The sequence below is a fragment of the Colias eurytheme genome, chromosome 30 (genome assembly GCF_061535395.1).
Source record: "Colias eurytheme isolate Ceu_HAF_F1 chromosome 30, ilColEury1 Martin Lab GWU primary, whole genome shotgun sequence".
Taxonomy (NCBI): Eukaryota; Metazoa; Arthropoda; class Insecta; order Lepidoptera; family Pieridae; genus Colias; species Colias eurytheme.
The window spans coordinates 5,626,512-5,652,299 of NC_143009.1; the positions used below are offsets into that span (position 1 = coordinate 5,626,512).

Below are 25,788 nucleotides of genomic sequence, written 5' to 3' on the forward strand. Positions count from 1 at the left end.
ATAATCTTTCCATTTATCACAAAAAAAAAATTAATTCAAATACTCAATTATGTACTACGTACTAGAGAGGACATCGCTACTACCCTATTTGTAACACGAGTTATAAATATTTTTTAATAAGATAAACAATATTTATTTGTTACATTGATTGGTTTTAATTTATAAGTAATAAGAGGCAAAATATCTACAAAGTGTATGACTCACTAGCCGGCCCGCGCCGCGCCGCCGCGCTTGTTGCACAGATTTTGTTCGTGGTGTCCTCTCCATAATAATACCTCAATGGTCTAGAGTCTAGACCAAGGTCTAGACTATCTGATAATTTAAACCGTGAAAGCGTTACTTACATAGGCTTTTGTTTTTAAGATAAATTAGTACCTATTTTATAAGTTTGAATTTCCAATCTGTGTATATTATTGCAATGTTCATTACACTACACATATTAATTATTAACTAACAATTATTAAGTGAGTACTTACCTATTTTTATTTTGTTTCAGGTGGAAATCAACAACCAATATCTTCTAAAGTAGAGAACATCAAAAAGTCCCTTATATTTATTTCACTTACGAAATAAATAAATTATTAAATGAAGTATTTTCTAATATCGAAAATTTCTACTTGCTCAAAAATACTCTAGAAATAAAATCAAATACAACTCAAAATTTATTATGTCCTTTTTCATAAGCTATACATCGTTTTTGTATATAAATAAACAAATGTATAAAACTGCCAATACAATTTATTATTAGTAAATCGAATTGTTCAGTTATTGAAAAGAGATAGCTATACATATATACCTATAGTGGCTGAGGGAAAGAAAGAGATGTCGCTAGTGGCACCGCGAAGGGTCCAGCTAGACTGGGCCCACTCTATACCATGGTAAGTAATTTGTTTAGAACTTTAGATTATTTAATACATTAATTTGTGCTTTTCCACCATTAGGTAACGTGCGAGTATGTGTAGCTAGGAATGTGTAAAAATTCACTCATAATTAAATATAATATTATTATCTGTGGACTATTTTTTTTTACTAGCTCCGTGGTCTTTTAGAAATTCCACGGGAAGATCATTAATTATTGAATTGTGATTTGAATCAGTCCAAAATTTACAAATTCCGATAGATGGCGTTATATAATGTGATCACATTATGGTGATCACAGACATAATCAGCTTGAAGGTAGCTACAAATTAATTTTTATTACACGCATTTTATATTAGTAAGTAGGTACCTACTTCCATATTCTTATCAACCAAAATATTTTTTGTTAATTATTATAGTTCATAAGCATAAAAATAGCCTCTATTTCATAAATGAAAATTGCTAATATAAGTACCTATTAAAATTTTAATTTTTTCATTAATTTATGATTAATAATTAATAATAAGTATACAATCAAAATATTCAATGCTAATGCACAAAAATGCACAACTACATTAGGTACAATGGGTGTTATTCACCCTCCATCAAACTCGGCTACGTTATAAGGGGTAGAAACTATTATCATGGCAAAAGCGTATCGTAGCCTCGTAGGGGCAAAGGTTTATTAATTTTCAATACAGTAATCGATGCAGAACATGGAAATACCATTTTCTAGACTTTTAGTGTTATATATTTTCTACTTTTTATTTCATAATCGATCATCAAATAGGTACCACAATTTAAAAATACGCTTGAGAAATAGTTAAAGGCAAATACCTAAGTCTATTCTACATGAAAGAAAATATTATTTAGTTTATAAACATTTTACTTTACGGCATAAAATGCTAAATAAATCAATTCTGTGAAAAAGAAAGTAACGTTACTTACCTAATCTTTTATCAACAAAAAAAAGTATCAAGAAAAAGTGATCCGCTAAGGTCGTTACCCTTTATCATACAAACTTCACTTGACATAACGAAAAATCAGGTTCCGTCAGCTGAGCGAACGCAGCCAACTTCACAATAGTGAAAATATCTGTCATGGTTTCCCGATCGATGTGTCTCCCGTGCAAAAATCGCGAAAAATGCGAATAATATGTCGCATTCAGAGGTAAAACACGCCATTAACACAGTGCGAGTGCTCTCAAGCGTAAGACAATAAAAATTAGCGGAGTTGATTTCTAGTGCAGTGTATTTTGAGTGAGATTTCAACGTATCTAAATTTATTCACGGAGCGACCGACTAACTCAATTTTCTCGGTGAGTTTTGTATTTTCTTTTCGCTCGCTGTCCATTAGCGTGTTCATAAATCACGCTTTTTAATTAACTGCGTAATTTTATATTGTTTTATCGAGAATTTTCACTGTGAATTACTAAAAATCGATTGGATGTGGGTGGGATAGGACGGGCTATGGCCATCTCGCTCGCGTATAACCCGGTCATGTTAGAAAGTGACGTAATACAAGCGCAGTGCATAATGTCATAGTGTTGAAAATTCGGTCGGTTTTTATGTTTTTTCTCTTTCTAACGTGGCCCACAATTTTCCTATTTAGTATTGAAGATATTTTTATTTTCCGACGATTGCAGAAAAATCTATTGGGAAATAATATTATGGTCGATAAATTGGGTTACAGTATGCACGAAACTATATTACCAATAATTCGCGATATAGAGTATTATTTATATTATTTTATTAATTAAAAACATAGCAATATACTTACAAATAGTTATATTCAATAATTTTATTGATCTACACACCGTTACACGTAATAATTGGAACATTATTTCAATTTGTGGTACAAATCACGTAGTGCGAAATAATCACGATTAACGATTCAACAAATTAATAACACCAAAAGAAATATAATTTCACACCATTATAGAAAAATTTTATTGGTCTGAGCTTAGAGGGTCTGAGGTAGGTAATCTGAAAATTATAATTTATTTTATTATATTTGTTCAGTTAATTTATGCAAAAAAAATTAATAAATAATTATAAAATTTTATAAAGAAATAAGCATACATGGGTTCAGAGAAAACGACTTTGCTCTATAGTGTGTAGTGATTCGATAAGCAACATACTTTCCAATTAAAAAAGCTTCCCCCTTTACTGTTTCTTTTTCTATGCAACCTTACTTTTGCTTTAAAAAGAATATTAAAAACATGAATTGATTGAGTGGTTCTCGAGTTTTACGCTTTGCAACACATTTAGTATTTTCAGTAAGAAGAAAAATTTAGTATTTTCAGTAAGAAGAAAAGAATATTCTTTTCTATCAATGGTTATATAAATTTATAATTTAAACACTTTTTTATTGAGATCAGATGCCAATTGCCACACTCGCTATTGTATAAGAATTTATAAGATAATATGATACCAGCCCCCCTAGTCAAGTGGCTTTCTGTTAGCGTAGCGTTCAATCGAATAGACTACGAATGTATGAGATTGACGTAGGCTGTAGATAAACGTATCTACAGGTTACGTCAATCTCATACATTCGTAGTCTATTCTATTGAACGCTACGCTAACAGAAAGCCACTTGACTAGGGGGGCTGATGCATTAAGGCTTAAGCTATAATATTACTTAATATATTATATTACTATTGTTTTAAGTATTATTAGCGGACCTACAAAATCTTTGGTCTGCCAGAACACCCTAGAAAGTTTACCACTTATTATCAAATGTATGGAATATACACAATAATAACAGAAACTGGTTAATCTTTTCTGGAGATGTATTGTCTGGCTAACGAAAGATGAGACTGGAAAAAGGCGGCAAATTCAAAAAATCAACATATGGCAACTTAGGTTATAGTTGGAAATATAGTTTTAATACTTTTATTTATTACTAGCAATGCCCTGCGGTTTCACCCGCATAGATAGCGATATCGTTACAGTGAAAAGTCTACTATAGGTCGGACTATAGGTTTAATTTTTAATCACATGAAAATCACCTTTACCCCGTCCCGCACTACGGCCTTTTTTTTTTGTTTTAGTGGGGAAATCTTTCATAGATACCCACGGCCTCCGGGGGAGGGGCCGTGGGTTATGTCGGATTCCTACCGACCAAAACCCCACTGTGTTCCGTCAAGACACATATTGGTAGAATTCCTCCGTGACCCCCGCACTACGGCCTGCTCGAACAGTATACCTACTATTTTCTGTAGATTGACACTTTTAAAAATTCGTTATATCTTTTGAATGGAATATCCAATTCTTTTCATTTAAAAAGTATTTTGCTGGTATTGTCTATAATAAAACATCATTTAATGGGATAAGGATTAATATATGTGTAATGTGTATGGATAACATGGTTTGATTACTGTCGGCACTTCTATTTACTTTGAAAACGTAAAAAAGTTGTTGTAGTAACATAACTAATGAAGATGGACATATGAAATCGCGGACTTTCTTGTAGATATCGATCCATTCTATAATACCGTAGAACATTTTTTTGTTCTATCTTTAATAGATTCCGCAGCGCACGCGATGACAGAAGTTTTATTGAGGATTTTTTTACACCTTGGGTTACATTATTGCATTTTTGGTAAGGATCTCTAATTTTTTTGAAAATGCAATATAGCCTATGTTGCTCAGTAAAGATGCAGCTTTCTAATGGTGAAAGAATTTTTGAAATCGGTCCAGTAGTTTATGCGTGAAAACCATACATACATACATACATACATACATACTTACAAACTTTTCCTCTTTATAATATTAGTATAGATTTTCCCTTACGAGCAAAAAAAAACAACAAACTCTTCATCTTTATAATATTGTTTTATGTAATATACGTAGTACAGTTAAGTGATACAGATAGACAAAAAAGAACACCGAATGAAAGCAAGAAAAAACACAATAAAAATACAATTAAAGTTTGTTTAATCAATCTAAAAATTCAACCGCGAGTGAATAGTAAGAATCACTATCATTATCTCTGACTCTTATTATGAACCCTTCCATTTCTGCAGTTATTCCATCTCGTTTTTTATACTATCTTCAACACGAATAACATGGTCCGGTCATAGAAGAAATCTCCACAAGATACTGATTTTGTGTCTTTAAACATTTTGAACGAAACAGATCATTCAATTTTTTTTATTGTTGCTTGAATAGTTTATAACTGGACTATTGGTATCATCCATGTTACCTGCAAAATAATAAATATTAAACAATGCAATCAAAATGAATAGTATCAAAATATCAAAGTCACACTTAACAATGCATTGAGATATTTCACGTAAACACTCTTGTTTTTCCTTGAAAACTACATCTCTTTCAACTTGTTTCTTTTCAAATTTACTAATCATAGTAAAAAGAACCTTTTTTAAGTCGCATTTCAATGTTTTCGTCTCGTTTTCAATTAGAAATCACTAAAATCGCGGAAATAATTTTCACTTTGACACATCAACAACTCAGGTTTTAATGACAATTACGTAATTATAAGTGTTGCCATATAAATTTTCGAAATAAAAAGCCAGTCTCATCTTTCGTTAGCCAAACTCTATATAACAGTAACTGTAACATAAGAGACTAACTAACTAACCCAAATATTTATTTATTCAACTACACTTGCTTAGGAAGCACTTTGAATAGTCAAAATTCAAAAATTCAAAATTCAAAATTGAAAATTATTTACTACTGGTGCGGAAAACAGTTTTTACAAATCATTGTTATGCCTCCTCTACACTACTCGCGAAGTTCCTCGGCGAAGTACTCGGCCGAAGTCCGCGGTGCTACACTACACACTCGTTCAACTTCGCGAGAGCGCATACATTTATATTCAGAACGAACTTCAGGTAACTTCGTGCCCTTTGACTCGGGCGCAAAAACCGACAACAAACGGAAGTCGGCCGAGGCGAGGTAAAGTTGGACGAAGTAAGCCGAAGTGCCTCTCTACATTATTCTATTCGTCTAACCTCGTTCAACTTCGCGAGTAGTGTAGAGGGGGTGTTAGACTGGGGTAGAAGCCTTTGAAAATAATGAAAAGATAAAAAAAATCGCAGTCGGATGAAACCCATTAGAAAAGGAGGGGAATATGATAAAAATGTAAGGAAAAATAAATTACGGTCAATCCGAGTTCGGGAAGCGGGAGGGGGGAGCTTTTAAGAGAAAAAAATAGTTTCTCTCGATTTCCGACAAAACTACAAGTCCTATAAAAAAAAGTTCAATGGCAAAGTTGTAGGTAATTAAAAGTTCTACAACTTTGGATTCACAATTTTTTCACATAACCTAAAAATTTAGGTGAAAAATTCAAAAAACCAAGTTTTTGGTCTTTTATTTCTATCTACTTCAAAATTTATTTTTTTTCTACAAAATTTGGTGGAAACTTACTTTATTATGTCCCAAATACACTGTAATTTATTTGATTGAAAATATTTATTTTTTCGCCTTATTTTGAATTAATACCAAAAAAACAACCTAATTTTCAATCGAAAAGTCACCCGTCAAAATATTAGTTTTTTTCAAAAACTTGGGGTGCCTTTTATTTATTGAAATCTCTACTTTCATATGGTGTAAAAAAAAATAAACACCACTATAGTAAATGTTCTCAGGAAATGCATACAAACAGTGTGATAATGAGCTTTTACTAAATCAGGCACACTTCTTGAACTCTATATCTTCTCTTGTATCGGCTTTTCGGTAATATTTCAAAAGAAAAATAATTATCTGTTCTAAGTTTAATATTTTACAGCATATTCAAAAGCAAAATGATGTCGATAAAAACATTTCAGGTAGTTCGAGAAGTGTGCCTGATTTAGTAAAAGCTAATTTTCAGACTGTTTGTATGCATTTCCTGAGAACATTTACTATGGTGGTGTTTATTTTTTTTACACCATATGAAAGTAGAGATTTCAATGAATAAAAGGCACCCCAAGTTTTTGAAAAAAGCTGATATTTTGACGGGTGACTTTTCGATTGAAAATTAGGTTGTTTTTTTGGTATTAATTCAAAATAAGGCGAAAAAATAAATATTTTCAATCAAATAAATTACAGTGTATTTGGGACATAATGAAGTAAGTTTCCACCAAATTTCGTACAAAAAAAAATAAATTTTGAAGTAGATAGAAATAAAAGACCAAAAACTTGGTTTTTTGAATTTTTCACCTAAATTTTTAGGTTATGTGAAAAAATTGTGAATACAAAAGTTGTAGAACTTTTAATTACCTACACTTTTGCCATTGAACTTTTTTCTATAGGACTTATAGTTTTGTCGGAAATCGAGAGAAACCATTTTTTTCTCTTAAAAGCTCCCCCCTCCCGCTTCCCGAACTCGGATTGACCGTAATTTATTTTTCCTTACATTTTTATCATATTCCCCTCCTTTTCTAATGGGTTTCATCCGACTGCGATTTTTTTTTGTTTCAAAAATTATCTACTCTAGTCTATGTATCAACTAGTGATGAACTCACTTGTTAATGATTCTACATACTAGCTGTTCGCCCTGTCTCCGCCTGAGTATCTGTTTCTATCTATAGTTTTTCCAATTTTAGTATCCAATTAGAGAAACCAAATATCATTAACAATTACACTTAAACTACTATGGGCCGAGCAATGTGGGTAAAACTGCAGGACACATCTAGTTCATATACAGAATAAGACTTTTACAATATAACTATGAATACAAATGTGTATACTGTATAGTCTCTCATATCAATTGGTTTGATTGGACGTTTATTGACCAGAGAATTCTTGGAACTGTCAATTTATTATCTTCTAGCAATTTATTATTTGCAATTGTTGTATGTTTATATTGTTGTAAGTTAATATTCTTTAAACTGTTGTCAGATTAGTATAATATACCTCAAGTGTTGAGTTTCCAGTGCCTTGATTATTATTTGACATACTTTTACTATAAATCCACTAAAAATGTATAAATGTTGAGTTTTCTAATAAGACTTTCCACAATTACTGGATTATTTATAAAAAAAAACTTTATTATATTAGTAAGGATATAGTGAAATTGCAAGGTCGGTAATGGCAATACCGTCACGTCATGGAGGCGACGAGGTTGGTATCAAAGAAGTTTCACTTCTGACACCTGTGCTCCGCACACACGCTCTTTTTTTTGCGACACTAGTGCGATCAAATGTTTGCTGCAGTAGCATGTCACAAGCCAACAAAGTTAATTCGAATTATCGAATATCGATAGAACATAAACATTGACTAAGATGCTATCGCTCCCCCCGCGTACCGTCAGCACGATAGATAAGATTTATTGTTTATTTATACACGATTATTGCTTGTTTACAGTTGTTTTGTCGATATCACGATGTGTTTACGACTTTGGGAAGATTTTAAAATTACATAGTCTCAACATTATTTGGCCGTGCTGAAGTAAGGCGCAAGTCAATGCGTAAAACGTAAAATAGCGACTGGACAAGACATATAAAAAACCTATAAAAAAATTAAGTGATCAAATTTTTTGCGAGCTTAAACGTACTGTATAAAATTTATGTGGCAGTCATCTGGTTGAATCTTCTACTTTTTTGAATGACTAGCGCGTTCATTGAATGACGACATTTAATTGAAAGTCATAGAAAAACCCGCATAGTTCTTATATAATAAAACCCAAAAACCTAATCTATGTCCTTTTTCAAGTGTCATTCTATCTGTGAACCACATTTCATCCGAATCAGATAGCTTAGGCGTGTAAAAGAAACAAATAGATGGACAGATTATTAGGGATTAATTTCTGTAAAAAACAGATACGTACATAATCCAGTGGTGGGCTCTTGCACTATTTCGGTATAAGGGGGCTTTTTCACCAATAAAGGATGTGTAGAGAGGAATGTGTTTGAAATAACCAATCATATCGCTTGTTTGAAGTTTGAAGTTAGAAGTTTGAATCGATACTAACTATTGGTTATTTACAAACACATGGCTCGCTACACATCCTCGCACATTATTATCGGTGGAAAAGCACCATAACGCGGTAACCGTTTATTGAATTTGTCATGTTCCCGAGCTCTGACATTTTATAATTGTATTACGTTGATTAAAATGTTACGAGCGTAATATTATGAATAATATAAACTGCGACGTTACGGGTCAGCCGGGTTTTTAAGGTGAATCTATGTTGATATTATGGAAGAGTTCGTTTGTTTGATCGAGATAATCTCGGTAACTGCTGAATGCTGAAAAAGGGAGATCAATAACTTTATTGACGCATTTAGAAGTTAATATAAGCCTTTTAAATTGTAATACTCAATAACTAATTATTTAAAAGAAAGGAAGAAAAAAACATTTATTTCAAAGACTCAATATAATTTGCAGAACATATTTTTTAGGTTTTTATTACAATTACAGCAATCTCTATTCCTTTCCAGTTTCCACATAAAGATTTAAACTACAGGAGATAATTAATTAAGCATTAGATAAGGATCTCAATAAAACGTCTAATAAAATGTGTAATAAAGAAAGCTAGAGCTTTTATAGTTTAAGAGACAGTGTACAATATTATAGAATGTAATGATTTTACAAAACAACTATTTTATTATTATTATCATTTACCTAGATCTATTTAAAAGGGTATAAAAGTAATAAATTGTAATGTTTACAGGGAGCAGGCGGGGTGCGAACCATCGTACGGCGATATAGCGCCGCGCCCTACGCATCGATCTAGTAAGGGTTTGTTTTATTATATTTAGATATAGAAATGTATGAAATTGTTGGTAAAATTATTAAAAAGACACTGTTAACGAAATACGTCTTACGGTGCATATCAAACTAACATAGAGCTAGAGCGAGAGCATTCTTTCGTGATCTTTTAGTGTAAACGAAAGCTCGTATTCAGAGTTGTTCAGTATTATAACATTGCATACAAATTTTCGAACGCACTAAGAACAACGAAAGAATGCTCCACGCCTGTTTACACTAAAAGAATTTGACATATATAGTGGGGTTAGAATGTGCAATCGCTCGTTTGATGTAAATGCACCGTTAAAACATGATGAGTATGGTATATGATAAACTAGTGGTCCGCCCCGGCTTCGCCCGTGGTACATATTTCGCAATAAAAGGTAGCCTATGTCCTTTCTCGGGTATCAAAATATCTCCATACCAAATTTCATGCAAATTGGTTCAGTAGTGTAGGCGTGATTGAGTAACAGACAGACAGACAGAGTTACTTTCGCATTTATAATATTAGTATGGATTTTTCATAATTATATGTAACCTTTTAACGTATTTGTATGATGAGTACTTATTTAATAAAAATTGATAATTTTGACTACCAAAAAATAATCAAAAAACAGCTACATAATCTTACTACAATATAAAAGTGATTACAAATTAATACTACGATACTTTTCTAGTTATATTCGGCCTGTTTTCCTTGCTCTATAATATCCCGATTTTTCGGTTGATTTCATTTTATACCTGAGCTGCGGTCTCCAATATACTACCCTTTCAGAGACCCTCAGTCAAAGCATATCTATAAATAACGTTGTAATAAATTATGCTTCAATAATTTTACTTTTATTGAGAGGCACATATCTTTAATGTAAATCACGTTATGATCATAATAATGTCTCTATTTATAATTTTCTACCATTTAAGCCTGTCTGTTACGATTTTACAACACCAATTTGCTCGACATTTTCATACAAATAGATCATAGTTTTTTGAAACATCATATAAAGTAGATACCTAAGTAAATAAAAAATACAAAAAATACGCTAATACATCCATTGAATATAGACCCATTCAAGTAATAGATCATAATTTACTTGCTATACAAAAAAATTGCGCCCTAGAGATCAGGGTAAAATATTGTCCATTCTTTTCACAGGTTGTAGGTACTTTGCTCTAACTTCATAAAGCCTATTTCTAATGCTCTCGTCATCTCGTTGCAGAATCTTCGTCGTCGTCAGCGGACACAGCATCCCAGGGCTCAGAGTCTGCGGAGCAAGCGCCGAAACAGAAGAAAAATGAACAGCAGGTAATTATTATTCGATTATTGTTGTGTCAGTTAAAAAAAATTAAAAAAGGCTTCTTAATGTTTAAATTATTGATTAATAATTTTTCTTTCTTATATGAAATTTGAATAAAATTGAGATTTCAAAGTTCTAATTCAATTGAAAAAATATCTATATTCCGTCAGTCCTCGGATCACAGACACAATAGAAAATCTATTGTGTCTCGGCCCGATCGGGCCGCTCGGTGGTCAATGGGATATAAATCACTTTTATTTATATATTTATTATAATATTTAATATTATTTATGTAATTTTACAGAGAGAGGTGCGTCGGCCGCAGCCGGCAGCGCCCCGCGTTCAGACCAACCCATTGTTGAGGTGAGATGCCATTTTAATCTGATTCATTCTATCTACCAGACAAATAAATTAGTGAAACTTAAAAATAAATATTCTTAGGTTGGTAACTGGTAACTGGTTCTGTAAAACGATAAACATGTAAATTGTTTGTTTATATAATTGTAGACATAATAATATAATGAGTGTTTGACATAACATGTAAATACTCTGATTAGAGAGCAAAATCTTTTTCCAGTACCTCAGATAGATTATATTCTCTCTGGGTTAACGATCAGAGACACTAACCATTGTATTAATGAATCTTTTTATTATTTTAATCCTAGAATAAACTTTAGAAAAAGAGGAAACATTTTGAATGACATGGAAAAAATTGTAGTCTTGAAAAGTAGAAAGATACGTTAATAGATTATATTATTTACAATAAACCTATGATATAAAAAAATTTCAAGTCCATATTCCTTTTTATTACCTACTAGCAATGCCCTGCGGTTTCACCCGCATAGATAGCGATATCGTGACAGTGAAAAGTCTAATATAGGTCGGACTATAGGTTTAATTTTTAATCACATGAAAATCACCTTTACCCCGTCCCGCACTACGGCCTGCTCGAACAGTATACCTACTATTTTCTGTAGATTGACACTTTTAAAAATTCGTTATATCTTTTGAATGGAATATCCAATTCTTTTCATTTAAAAAGTATTTTGCTGGCATTGAAACAGTCTATAATAAAACATCATTTAATGGGATAAGGATTAATATATGTGTATGGATAACATGGTTTGAATACTGTCGGCACTTCTATTTACTTTGAAAACGTAAAAAAGTTGTTGTAGTAACATAACTACTGAAGATGGACTGTACGGGCTAGCCGTACATCCTGACTCAGCGCTTTCCACGATCCTATTTCATTATGGTGACAAGAACATCTTCACCCAGTTTGTCTGCGCTCGCGGCTCGTGTAAAGCGCTCGGGGTGTACGCGCTATATCAATTAATCTCATTATCAATCATCAACTATCAAATATATCAATATATCAATCATATCATATTATAGGTAAACCAGAATCTGATGGCAAATAGGGAAATCAAAATTTTGAGTGTGCAACCCTAGGGAAAATGGACTGAACGATCTTGATACTGTGTATTTTTTATTTTGTCCTCAATATCATTAGTCACATTACACAAGTGGATAATACTTTATTTAATATTGAGATATCTGCGTAATAATTATTATGTAGGTACTTATTACATGTATAATATACATATTACTTTTCTAAAGGTAATACATAATATTATGTATTTACACATACCTATATTTGACATGTGAAAATATGGATGTAATGATAATGCAGATCAAAACTTATTTATATTTAACGAGTATTTATATTTTTTTATAAAATAAAACAATAATAAAATAAAATCATGTTTATTTTCGTAAGTATTAACACATTATAAAATTGACTTGTACACCTTGGACTTGACAAATAGCCGAATTGGAAACTCCTGTAATAAGTTTTCATAAAATTATATTTTAATCAACAAACAATATTATAGTTACCTATTTATAACATTTTTAATTTAAAGTATCAAAACGGGTAAGTCCAATTTAGCAATATAATCTTTCACGCGCTTTAAAATTGAAAATTGTGATGTGTTTGACCCTTCTTCATCGAATATTTTTCTATGCACATTGTAAACAACACCTCTTGCTTGTGATCGCAGCGGTTTTATCGACATTTCGAAGATTTTGAAGACAAAATCCTAAAAATTAATCATCAACACAAATAATTTGACAACCAATTTGATAGTTGTCAAATAAAGTTGCCACATGAAAATCTTTTATTTTTTAAATATAAATATGCCATCAGATTCTGGTAGACCTATATCATCATTAGTTTATAGCAATCAACAATAAAGTGATCAAAGGCAATAACTTGTTTTACATCATCAAACTATCAAACTATCAATTTATCAGCTAAAGGAGTGTATGGGATATCATATCATATCAATCAGCAGCCCATACATGGACATATTATGGTATCGCGGACTTTCTTGTAGATATTGATCCATTCTATAATACCGTAGAACATTTTTTTGTTCTATCTTCCGTAGATTCCGCAGCGCACGCGATGACAGAACTTTTATTGAGGATTTTTTTACACCTTGGGTTACATTATTGCATTTTTGGTAAGGATCTCTATTTTTTTTCAAAATGCAATATAGCCTATGTTGCTCAGTGAAGATGCAGCTTTCTAATGGTGAAAGAATTTTTGAAATCGGTCCAGTAGTTTATGCGTGAATACCATACATACATACATACATAATTACAAACTTTTCCTCTTTATAATATTAGTATAGACAAAGATCTATCTGTCATTCTGTTTGTTTATAATGCATTAATATGCATTATAAACAAACAGCTATCGTAATTAATTACAATCAAAGCTAACAGCGCGCGGTCACTTAGCCTTGATGTAACTCAATACTTTGCAGATTGATTTCATATATCTTGTTGTGGTTGAGTCGCTTGGTGTAAATTAAACCTTATTAAATTACTAGCTGTGCCGCGCGGTTTGTTTCTGTACTTCTACAAATCTCCTCTATATTTGACATTTGTATCTATTGGTACCTATGTTTCCATCAACAATTTTATCTCTGAATATGTCTGTACCTATATCTTTGATACGTTAGTTAATATGTAAATGTTTTCATCGACATCTTTGTTTCGATCTGTATTATTTATGTCAGAGCAAGCTAAGGGGCACGGTGGGCCTCCTGGTGTTAAGTGGTGGACAGTGGCGACTTTGCTTTGCCTGCCTTTTAAGTAAAGTTTATGAGGACAGATGGGTGGATCGATGTTTGTTACTCTTTCACGCAAATGCTTCTGAACCGATTGCAATGAAATTTTATTCTGGGTCTTCTACCTATGTAGGTACCCGGAATAATACATAGGCTATCCCGTAAATAGCACAGGAACGTTAACTATCTTCTTAATATATATAAATCTCGTGTCACAATGTTTGTCCTCAATGGACTCCTAAACCACTTAACCGATTATAATAAAATTCGCACACCATGTGCAGTTCGATCCAACTTGAGAGATAGGATAGTTTAAACATGTAGGTACCACGGGCGAAGCCGGGGCGGACCACTAGTCTATACATCTATACATCTATACATCTATACATCTATACAAATATTATAAAGAGGAAAGGTTTGATTTTTTTGTTTGTTTGTATGAATTGAATAGGCTCCGAAACTACTTGGCAGATTTGAAAAATTCTTTCACTGTTGGAAAGCTACATCATTTCTGAGTGACATAGGCTAGGTTTTATCCCGGAAATCCCACGGGAACGGGAACTATGCGGGTTTTTTTTTGAAAACGCGGGCGAAGCCGCAGGCGGAAAGCTAGTAGATCTATAAGTTAACCTGCAGGTCCCGCACGCTCCCGAACTTCGGCAACCGCTCGAAGGAGGCGTCCCGCTGCGACACGTCGCGGCGCGCGCACCACATCACCATGGCGACGGAGGACCTGCTGCAGCCCGGACACGTGGTCAAGGAGCGGTGGAAGGTATGTGCAGATTGGTGGTGGATAGTATAATATAAATGTAAAGAGGGAAATTTATTTATTTTTATTTTAGGAGAATCTACACCTGTATTCTTAAAAATAGTCTCATGATACAATCACAATAAGCCATTTACAGATTGTCAAGGATAGAAAAACATTACGATTTTCTATGTAAAATATAACTGCATAGGATTTTTAGAAATTCTTAGCCAGGTATCGAACTCAATGATTTTTATAAAAAGAACACTATTATTGCATCAGTAGAGATGTCGTCAATAAATACGATTATTTTATTATAGGTTGATCAATTATTTCATTAATATAAGTTAAAAACAATAGTGGCCCCAATACATTGCCTTGAGGTACACCAAAATTCTTAATAATATAGTCAAATTGATATGCTTAGTTTTTATGAAATTTGTTGCTTTTTATGATTGTAGCACATTGTTAACTGTGAACATACGATTGAAACCAATCCACAATGTCTAACATTCCATATTTTTTTGATTTATTCAATAGTGGTACACAGTCAAATGCTTTAGACTTGTCAAAAAATATCAAAGTCGTATTTTTTTATCATCAAATCATATTAGGATATAATTTATAAATAGTAATGTATATGGGAGTAGGATTTGTTTTTCTGTAAAGCATATTGCTTTATAAATGACAAAAGTTTGTTAAAATTAATTCAAGTGTAACTACACACATTTTCTAATACTTTTGCTAATATCGGTACAAATGTAATATCTAAAGATGCATTTCTTACCATTCATGTTGGTAAAAATCTGTGCTGTTAATTCTCGGTTCTACTACTACTGCTAGTCGTCTATATGACCAAATAATTAAATTTAAGTTTTATACATATAAATTTCCAACTTATGTATTCAACTTAAAGTTACATACATAAATTAAAGAAAATTACACGTTCGAATACTTCAGAGGTAAGTTATTTCAACTTCCAGGTAATAAAGAAGATAGGCGGCGGTGGTTTCGGCGAGATATACGAAGGTCTAGACTTGGTGACGCAGGAACAGGTCGCGCTGAAGGTGGAATCTGCGCGGCAAGCGAAGCAGGTGCTGAAGATGGAAGTGGCCGTGCTGAAGAAGCTGCAGGGTGAGTTGGGGGTTGTAGTGGTTGGCAGTGTGGGGTGATATGGTGGTAGTGAATGGAGATACAATTTTATGACATTCAAGAATTTCTTACATTGCGGAATCTGAGACAATGAAGAATTAGTTTGGTGACGTCTAAGAATTTGTGACAAATAAATGTAATTTGAATTTTAATTTGCATTGTTGAGGGTTTTGGACGTGCAAGATTTGATGTGGTTTTCGATTTATTAAAAAATTTTATAATTTATGATGCTTTGATTGAGAAAATAATGGAAATGGTATTCGACGACTTATGTCACCTGATAAAATGTAGAGTTGTGGTCTAAACTGTCGTCGAAGACCTTTTAGCTGCTCTGGGAACAAAATTGACTGATGATGACGATAAGTTTGTTTTTGGTTCCACATCTCAGCTTACCATCAGGCGAGACCGTGGCCAAGCGCTCCCCTATTGCAGCGTAAAAAAAAAACATTGGTAGATACGCAATTTGTGGTCGATTCGATTGTAACTGCACTTTTTACACGTTTCTTGCTGTTATCCTTTCTTTACGCCCTTCCATAATTGAAATTGTGGTTTTATTCATTAATTCCATCGTCGGTCGTCAGGCAAGGAGCACGTGTGCCGGTTCATAGGGTGCGGTCGGAACGCGCGGTTCAACTACGTGGTGATGCAGCTGCAGGGCCGCAACCTCGCCGAGCTGCGGCGCGCGCAGCCGCGCGGCGCCTTCTCGCTCTCCACCACGCTAAGGTGAGACACACACACGCAAATATAAATTCAAACTTACACACACATGTATGTACATACACACGCACGTACGCACACATTAACGCACGCGCATACACACATTCACACAATGACATGAATGAAATGAGCTGTTAGCTCACTAGTATACGTGAGACAATGTATATGTCTATTTCATAGATACACTAAATATACAAAAACACGTAGCACACACACGTCCAACACGTACACGCCGACCATGTGACGTTTTTAACAGATTGAAACAAATTCGCACACTTTAAACACGAAAAAGTCATCTGAAGATTATGATAGAAATATACTCACACTTGCACATAAAATGATAAAAATTAGGGATGTAACCATACCGATACCGATATATCGGCCGATATAATCGACAAGCCGTTAAATCGGTATCGCCGATTATAAAACAACCGATACCGATATCAAACAATTCAAAAAACCGCGCCCAATGAACGATGCGGGAGGCCGCCCGCGCGTGCGCACTTTGTTTTTTGAAAAAACTCTACCAATAGTAAACTTTTATTAGGAACTGATTGTATGTGCATAACTTAAAGTTTTACTGACTTTGCAAAATAATAATACTAAAATAAATGGTTTTCTTGTTTTTTGATTTTTCATTGTTATTTAAAATAATACGATTTACAGTTGAGTCTCTTTTAAATGTTGGTAACTTTTATGCATAATTCACTATTTATTTTTCTACCAAGCCATCGATATCGGTATCGCCGATATTTGATTACAAATATCGGTATCGGTATCGTATCGGCAAAATCATGTATCGTTACATCCCTAATAATTTTTTTTTTCTTTTTGTTCCAGATTGGGTATTCAAATTTTAAAAGCAATAGATTCAATACATTCGGTGGGATTCCTGCACCGAGATATAAAACCTGTAAGTACAACGTCTAATTTAATAAAAAAATTATTCATGCGTGTTTAAGTAAAATCTTATTTACAAAACTAGATAGACTACAGGCCCATGTTGAAAAAATTATGGGTCATTTGACCCACCACCTGACCTATCTAGAATGATATAAGAGCATAAAATAATAAAATTCAGCACTATGACGACACTCGTAAGCTGTCCACCTGAGTGCAGATGAGAATTCGAAGGTTCAGGTAGAGATTTTCTCCCCTTGTCTCCATGATTTTTGTACGGCGTTGCGGAATAATGGCTTAAAAGCAGTATAGAAATAGTATGACACAGATGCCGTACAAAAATGGTGGTCCACAAAGTCGGAATTTATTTTTATTTTTCGACAGTTGCCAGGGTAAATTTGGTCATTTGATTTTGTACGGCATCTGTGTCATACTATTTCTATACTATATATATTTAATCAATTATTCCGCAACGCCGTACAAAAATCATGGAGACAAGGGGAGCAAATCTCTACCTGAACCTTCGAATTCTCATCTGCACTCAGGTGGACAGCTTACAAGTGATGTCATAGTGCTGAATCTTATTATTTTATGCTCTTATATCGTTCTAGATAGGTCACCTGGTGGGTCAAATGACCCATAATTTTTTCAACACGGGCCTGTAGTCTAAGAGCTATTTCGCAATAGCTCTAGTTTTGTAACGATATCGCTATCGTTAGCATTCAAATAGAAAAGGAAATTAAAATTTCTATAAACGAAATTCGTTATTCAAAATACTTTTCGGGTTTCTGTATTATACGAAATTCTTTATTCGAAATTAGACATTTGAAATTCTATTTCAAAGTTTAACATTCGAGTTTTGACATTGCAAATTCGAGATTTGAAATTCTACATTTATAGTTTGACATTGGAAATTCTTTAATCGAATTTTGACGTTAGAAATTCTTTATTCTAAATTTGGCATTTGAAATTCTGTTTTAGAAGTTCAACATTGGATATTATTTATAAAATAATTGACGTACCAAATTTAATATTAGAAACTCTTGTGAATAAACGTCCGTTTGACATTCGAAATTCTTTATTATAAATGTTCTTATTCGAAGTTCGACAACCGTCATTCGCCATTAAAATACTTTATTCCAAGTTCGATATTAGAAATTTGAAATTAGTTGTTCGAAATTCGACATTCTTTGTTCGAAATTCGAAATTCTTTATTCGAATCTTCCGTGCCTAGAGCAACTTCAGCATCGGCCGTCACCCATCCAACTGCCGGCGCGTGTACATGCTCGACTTCGGGCTCGCGCGCCAGTACACCACCAGCACGGGGGCCGTGCGCCCGCCGCGAGCTGCCGCTGGGTTCAGAGGTGCGTACAGACAGACTGACGAACATATTACGTGTGCAGATATATGCAGACACATGCAAACGCACACATCAAGCTCACAGCTTCACAGCATCGAGCTTGATGTATCTAGAAAATAAACAACTGTTTTATCTGTTATATCCTGACGAATATGATGAAATGATGCAAGAGAATTAAAAATGATGAAAAAGAAGAAAAAAAAAATTCGAAGAGGATAGAAATTTATAGTGTTCAAATTTCAAAATAATATAAAAAAGGCATGATATAAATTTCTCTTCAATAATTCCAGGCACAGTTCGCTACGCGTCAATAAACGCCCACAAAAACAAGGAAATGGGAAGACATGATGATCTGTGGTCCTTGTTCTACATGCTCGTCGAGTTTGTGAACGGACAGCTGCCGTGGAGGAAGATAAAGGATAAGGAACAGGTTTGTGGAGATCATTTTTTTGTTCCAGATTTTTATATTGTCTATATTGAATATTTGCAACAAGTTTGTAATATTGTAAAACTTGAAAAAAAAAACGTTTATCCCTCATAGTCTAGTTATGACTATTTGGTATTGTTTGCTATAAATGTGTTTTCACTTGCCTTGGGCACTATTAAATACGTGGTTATTGCATATAAGAATTCTAATTATTTATGTTATGATTTTTGTGGAAAAATAGATTATTCGAATGCTTATTAAATCCTTTTCCATCGGAATCCGGCTCGAAGGACCATTATTACAGAATCCGCAATGTAATGTGTGTAATAAAAATTTGTCACTTGCATGCTGTATTGAACTATTTTCGACTGTTTAGTTAGCTAAAAAGTGCGTGTATGCCGAGCACACGGGTCAGAAGTCAAACTTCTTTGGCAAATTTCAAAGATACCAAACTCGTTGCCTTACTGACGATATTGTCATGACGTGACCTTGAAATTTTACTCAAAGTACCCACTTCAATTAAAAGTATATTTATATACATACTGCTCTGTTTTCTAAACTAGGTTATTTGCTATTCATTGCTGAAAATTTGATATTTCCCTTCCTTAAGATATTATTTAATAAATGGTTATTGCATGCATGAATGTGAAAGAATATGGGTGCAATTCGGATTGCTTTTCATTATTGATTTTTTAAAGAAACCGGCTCGAAGGACCATTTGTACAGAATCCGCAATTTGCTTGAGTCGTGTTAACAGTGTTTGATGACACGTTTTTGTTCGATGTTTTGCATTATAAGAAAAATTGCGTCACTTTCGCGTTGTATTGAATTATTTTCGACCGTTGCGTTAATTAAATATAAGTTTGTGTGATTAAAAAAAAAACAATTATTTTAATGAAACTTTTTTTACCTTATAGGATGTTAGTTGATCTTTTGAAATAACAATAAATTAATGAATAATCGCAATATAACATATAATAACAAACTGTCTGATCCGTTTAAGCCAGAGAAGGAATTTGTTAAATGGTCCTTCGAGCCGGATTATTTTCAAGTGTTTATGTTAATTATGGTAGTAGTGTTTATTTTTGTCAATGCTTATTTGGTACATTGTTTAAACAGACTTCATAACACGCCGAGCGCAAGGTTAGAAAGAAAACACAGCGCTAGGTGGGTGTGACATACCCAGATAGTGATTACGTATTTTTAAAGGAATTTTATTTTAAATACTTATTTCCGCGAATGCCAAACCGATATTAACTTCTTTGTGAACTAATTAAAAGTGAAGTCCCGTGTCCCCGTAGTGGGGTAGGGGGCAGATGCATTATTCATACATCTGTTTCACTGATCGATTTTTCTTTAGGGACAAGTAGGTGATCAGCCTTCTGTGTCCTGCCAGACCGAGACATTTTTTTTTTCGTCTCCACCGGGAATCGAACCCAGGACCCCTCGGTTCTACGCTCACGCGTCAACCACTGTACCGAGGAGGCGGTCAAACGAAACGAACTTGTGAACTAATTAATGTAAAGAATTAGTTAAAAAAGTTATGACTGATATTTATTTATGAATATACATTGCGGAGTCTGTGACAAGGAAGAATTAGTCACGTTTAACTATTGTGACGCGAAGAATTAGTGTTGTGTAATTTAACTTATTTCCATTTAAATATTTGCACACCCAGATAGTGGGTAGAATGTATAGCGCCTTAACATTGTAATAACACCTTTTTTGTAACTACATTCTTGTAAATAAATGTAATTTGAATTTGAATAAAAAAAATTAACAATTCGAACATACATTTATTATTGAAGGCAAGTGTTTGTCACTTCTTGTCAAAATTCGATCGAGTCGGTTGTCGTATATTCGTAGGTCTGGGTGTATCACACCCAACCTTGCGCTCGCCGGGTTAAAATTGTCATTTGTTGTTATTATGTTATAATAACGTGTCGCATTCTTTCTATCAGCTATATCACATCTATTTTGCCGCGGGTTAATCCCGTACACTTTTGGTAATACGTAACGGTGGTGATTGCGCGTGCAGGTCGGGCTCATGAAAGAGAAGTACGACCACCGTCTCTTACTCAAGCACCTGCCGTCCGAGCTGCGGCAGTTCCTCGAGCACGTGCAGGCGCTCGAGTACGCGGACGCGCCGGACTACGCGCTGCTCGGCGCGCTGCTCGAGCGCTGCTGCCGGCGGCGCGGCGTGCGGGACGCCGACCCGTACGACTGGGAGAAGGACGCGCCGGTGGGTCGCACACACCGCACACACACACACACACACACACTACGCGCTGCTCGGCGCGCTGCTCGAGCGCTGCTGCCGGCGGCGCGGCGTGCGGGACGCCGACCCGTACGACTGGGAGAAGGACGCGCCGGTGGGTCGCACACACCCGCACAAACACACACACACACGCGCGCACACACACACACACACAACAAACAAAAACAATTAAACGCAAAAACTCATGTCGAAATTCTTCACCACACGACTCTACATGTAACAACACTCGCCATCAAACACTACAACACATAAAACACGTCAGAACACGCTACAAGACGTCATCATACGATAAAACACGTTAATTGACGCAATCACACGCTATCACAGCCCACAAAGTTACAACATTGCATTGGCATTGAAATTCTTCAGTGACATTAATTTATTTATACAAAAACTAAATTTCCGCCCGCGGCTTCGCCCGCGTTTTCAAAGGAAAACCCGCATAGTTCTCTTTCCCGTGGGATTTCCGGGATAAACCGTATCCTATGTGTTAATCCAAGTGACTCTCTATATGTGTGCTAAATTTAATTGTAATCGGTTCAGTAGTATTTGCGGGAAAGAGTAACAAACACATTTACACACACACACATCCTCGCAAACTTTCGCATTTATAATATTAGTATAAACATATAAGTGCTAAGTGTGTTTCACAAAAGCCTATTTACAAACATTGAAATATACATAATATGGTGACGACACCGCCTACATCACATATGTTCCGCTCAACATAAGCCATATGGCTTAATTGCACTCAGTCGCTTTAGTGCGATGGTCGCGTTCATGTCTTGTTTGTTTTAAAGCAAAAAACCAAGAAACTCATCAAATATGCCCTCGAGTGTGTTGCGATATTGCACTTATAATTCAAGTAATGCGGCAAAGTGCAAAGAAATAACTTTTCATCGGTAATTAATAAGATAATCATTGTTAAAACTTGGTTCGAGCAAAATTTTTGGCGGGCGCCATTTTGCGTCATTTGTCATAGACTAAAATTTTAACAAACTGCATTGGGTATGAAAGATCTTTAGATAGTAATATTAGATGACGTAAATTTTTTTAGTGGAAAAAAATAATTTTACACATTTAAAAAATATTGTACTGTGGATATTATTTGAAAAAAAGTTAAATCATGAAAGATGAAAATAAATTACCTTTGTATCAATTTTTTTTTGTCCCATTGATTGTTCTTAATTGATAAGTAATAAGCAAAATATTTACAAAGTTTCGCCTCTATAGCGGTGAGTCGATGACATCGCTTAATCTATGACTCACAAGCCGCCCCGCGCCGCCGCGCTTGCAGCACAGATTTTGTTCGCGGTGTCTCCTCTATACGTAGTAATAATAGCTCAATGTTTACAAACAAGAAAATTCCTATTAAAACTATAGCCCATTAATTTGTATAACTGTTATTCTGTGTGCAGAGTTTGCCGGCGTCCCGCACGCGTGTGGCGCTGCAACCGGCGCCCGAGCCCGCACAGCCCGACGTGCCTGAAGTCGTGAGTTATATTTATATATGCTACAGTCAAAACTCTGAACCAGTCAATAACCTTATTGACCGGTAAAGTTAGTTAATAAGGTTATTGACTAAGGGCGTCGGTCAAAATCCTTATTGACTGATATTATCTGACTATTTATATACTAGTAAAAAGAGCGTGTGTGTCGAGCACACGTGTCAGAAGTGAAACTTTTTTGAATATTCAAAGATAACGTATTGTCGTTAACATGACGTGGTATTGTTATGACGTGACCTTGCGAGTTTACTTTCAACGCGCCTAAGGTAATTTCACTTCAAAAAGTTTTGTGTGATTTTGTGAAACCACGATAAAACACTTTATGAACATTTAACAATATTCCATTAACCCATTGACCACCGTAAGGCCCGATCGGGGCGCGACACAATAGATTTTCTATTGTGTCTGTGATTCCGAGGACTGATGGATTAATATATAATCTTAATACTATTATAAAGGCGAAAGTTTGTAAGGATGTATGGATGTATGGATGTATGGATGTTTGTTACTCTTTTACGTAAAAACTACTGAACCGATTACAATGAAATTTAGCACACATATAGAGGGTATCTTGGATTAACACATAGGATAGTTTTTATCCCGGAAATCCCACGGGATCGAGAACTATGCGGGTTTTCCTTTGCAAACGCGGGCGAAGCCGCGGGCGGAAATCTAGTTATGTTATATAACAATTGCTTTTAGCCCTACTCCGCGGCCGACCGTCGCGCGACATGCAATATTTAGACGAAAAAGTTTGAGATGATACAGTAAAAGTTTCACTTTACAGTTAAATTTACGGTTAACTGTCAACTTTAGTTTAAAGTTACTTTTTTGTATATTTACATACAGTGGTGGACGTTTAATTAGAAACACGTAACACGATGAAGTAGTCATCAAATTTATTTACTTTTGTGTATTAACCTATTAGAGATTAAGCACTATTTCATATGTAATAGAGCACCCGTTTATCTAGTTGTATAAGAAATTGCTTAATTTTAATCAAACGTTAGCTTAAATTAATAAAATTTATTGTTAATACATAAATGTTAAATGAATTTGATGACTACTTCATCGAGTTACGTGTTTCTAATTAAGAAAGAAAGAAAGAAAAAATATTTATTGCCACATGTTACACACACTTAATAACTACTTATATTACTAAAAAAAAAATACACAATAGTTTACATGGCAATCGGGTCAGACTCAGCCATGCTGTCGGGCTTGACCTAACACCTGAACAGCGCTGATTTTCAGTCTGCCCGTAAGTTTTTATTTCCGAGGCTCACTAAGTTTACATGTAAATACAAATACCAACCAAAAAACATTATTTACAGTTCTAAAAATCTTTTGCCTTGTTATTATTGATAATTAATTACAAATACAGGTAAATTAGCTTGGAGAAATTTTTGCGTTTGTAGTAGTGTATGGTCAGCAAATAAAATAAAACAACATTTTATTTTTAGTTTTTATTTTATACAGGGTTACTTGTAAAACACCAGCAACCTCGCAGGACAAGATAGCTAACATCATAAGTAACAACATTTGTTCTACGACTTTTGGCATAACGCAATAAATTATTTTTAAATGATTTTTTAAACTTTTATTGTACTCTCCTTACATTTGTAAGTCTATGTTCTATTAATTATCGGATGGACGACGCGACGCCCCCTTCCCCCTCTCGTTCGCTTTTTGTTTACGTAATTTTTGGGAGGCGTAGAGTTTATAATATTCAGACGGAAAATTAAATGAATATTTATTTTTGTATGAAAATAAAATCTAACAAATTATCAAAAGTCGTAGAACAAATGTTGTTACTTATGATGTTAGCTATCTTGTCCTGCGAGGTTGCCGGTGTTTTACAAGTAACCCTGTATATATAAGGGATTTTAAATTAAACTATATGTGTTTCTCCTCTGAAAAAGATGAGACTTTATTTTAATATTTGCACATTTAACATACATATAACTTTTACATTAACAATGTTACTAAAATGAAAAATTTACTAACCTGAAAAAGAAACGACATTTAAAGTTTAATTCTTTAGTTTGAGAAGTCAAAGGCTTGCCTCGACCATGTTTTAACACTGGAGCCATATTGAATTAACAATATAAAGTTACAACACTTACACACAAATTAAACACTAGTTATGGCCCTGCCTTCATACAAAACTGCTGAATACGCCGTTCGCACGGGAATAGAATGTGGATGCGATTTCCCTTAGTTAGCATCCAAGCTTACGTCTTTATAATTATTAAACTGTATAAATTCATTCTTTAACTCCGGTCTGCATCGTGCAGACATGGGTGTAAAAGTCTCATTTTAGCTATTAAATGTAGTTTTTAAGTACATCTGAGTTTTCATTTGGGGCCTCCGGCTGCGGGACATGTAATTCACTTCAACAAATATTATAACAATAATAACAAATAATAACAACAATCAACAAATACAAAATTTATCAATTAAACTACGTACATAATAATTATAATTTTTGAATGAAATGTGCTTTATGTTCTAACGGTACCAAACGACTGCACGTGGCACCTGCGGACAGCGTAAACTGGTTTATTCTGGTTTTGTGCGTGTTTCCACTTTCCACTATCAAGTGACGATTTATTTATTTGTTTTGTTTCGTAATTATTATGGTCAAATATTAATTATGAAACAAATTATTATGGACACGATATTTTATTGTTTCACGGTAGTCGC

At 34.2% G+C, this 25,788-nt stretch overlaps 1 protein-coding gene and 2 long non-coding RNA genes across 4 annotated transcripts in view; 1 reads left to right on the forward strand and 2 right to left on the reverse strand.

Moving 5' to 3' along the window:
• Window positions 1-734: 734 nt before the first annotated feature.
• The window catches only part of Asator (tau-tubulin kinase asator), a 40,546-nt gene continuing 15,492 nt past the window's right edge, over window positions 735-25,788 (forward strand). The window contains 12 exon segments of the mRNA XM_090118467.1: window positions 735-878; window positions 9,478-9,545; window positions 10,772-10,857; window positions 11,154-11,212; window positions 14,629-14,764; window positions 15,724-15,874; window positions 16,474-16,615; window positions 17,450-17,522; window positions 18,744-18,873; window positions 19,160-19,299; window positions 21,335-21,664; window positions 22,993-23,067. Coding sequence (XP_089974593.1) covers window positions 823-878; window positions 9,478-9,545; window positions 10,772-10,857; window positions 11,154-11,212; window positions 14,629-14,764; window positions 15,724-15,874; window positions 16,474-16,615; window positions 17,450-17,522; window positions 18,744-18,873; window positions 19,160-19,299; window positions 21,335-21,664; window positions 22,993-23,067 — 1,446 coding nt within the window. The 5' untranslated portion in view covers window positions 735-822.
• On the reverse strand, window positions 4,780-5,419 carry LOC149895855 (uncharacterized). 2 transcript variants are annotated; one of them, XR_016458437.1, is made up of 2 exons: window positions 5,237-5,419; window positions 4,780-5,064 (listed from the first exon to the last, which is right to left on the reverse strand). It is a non-coding gene; the product is annotated as an uncharacterized LOC149895855 (long non-coding RNA). The 2 variants fall into 2 exon arrangements; XR_016458438.1 differs by having other exon boundaries at window positions 5,135-5,419.
• On the reverse strand, window positions 12,604-13,076 carry LOC149895856 (uncharacterized). Its single transcript, XR_016458417.1, has 2 exons — window positions 12,897-13,076; window positions 12,604-12,696 (listed from the first exon to the last, which is right to left on the reverse strand). It is a non-coding gene; the product is annotated as an uncharacterized LOC149895856 (long non-coding RNA).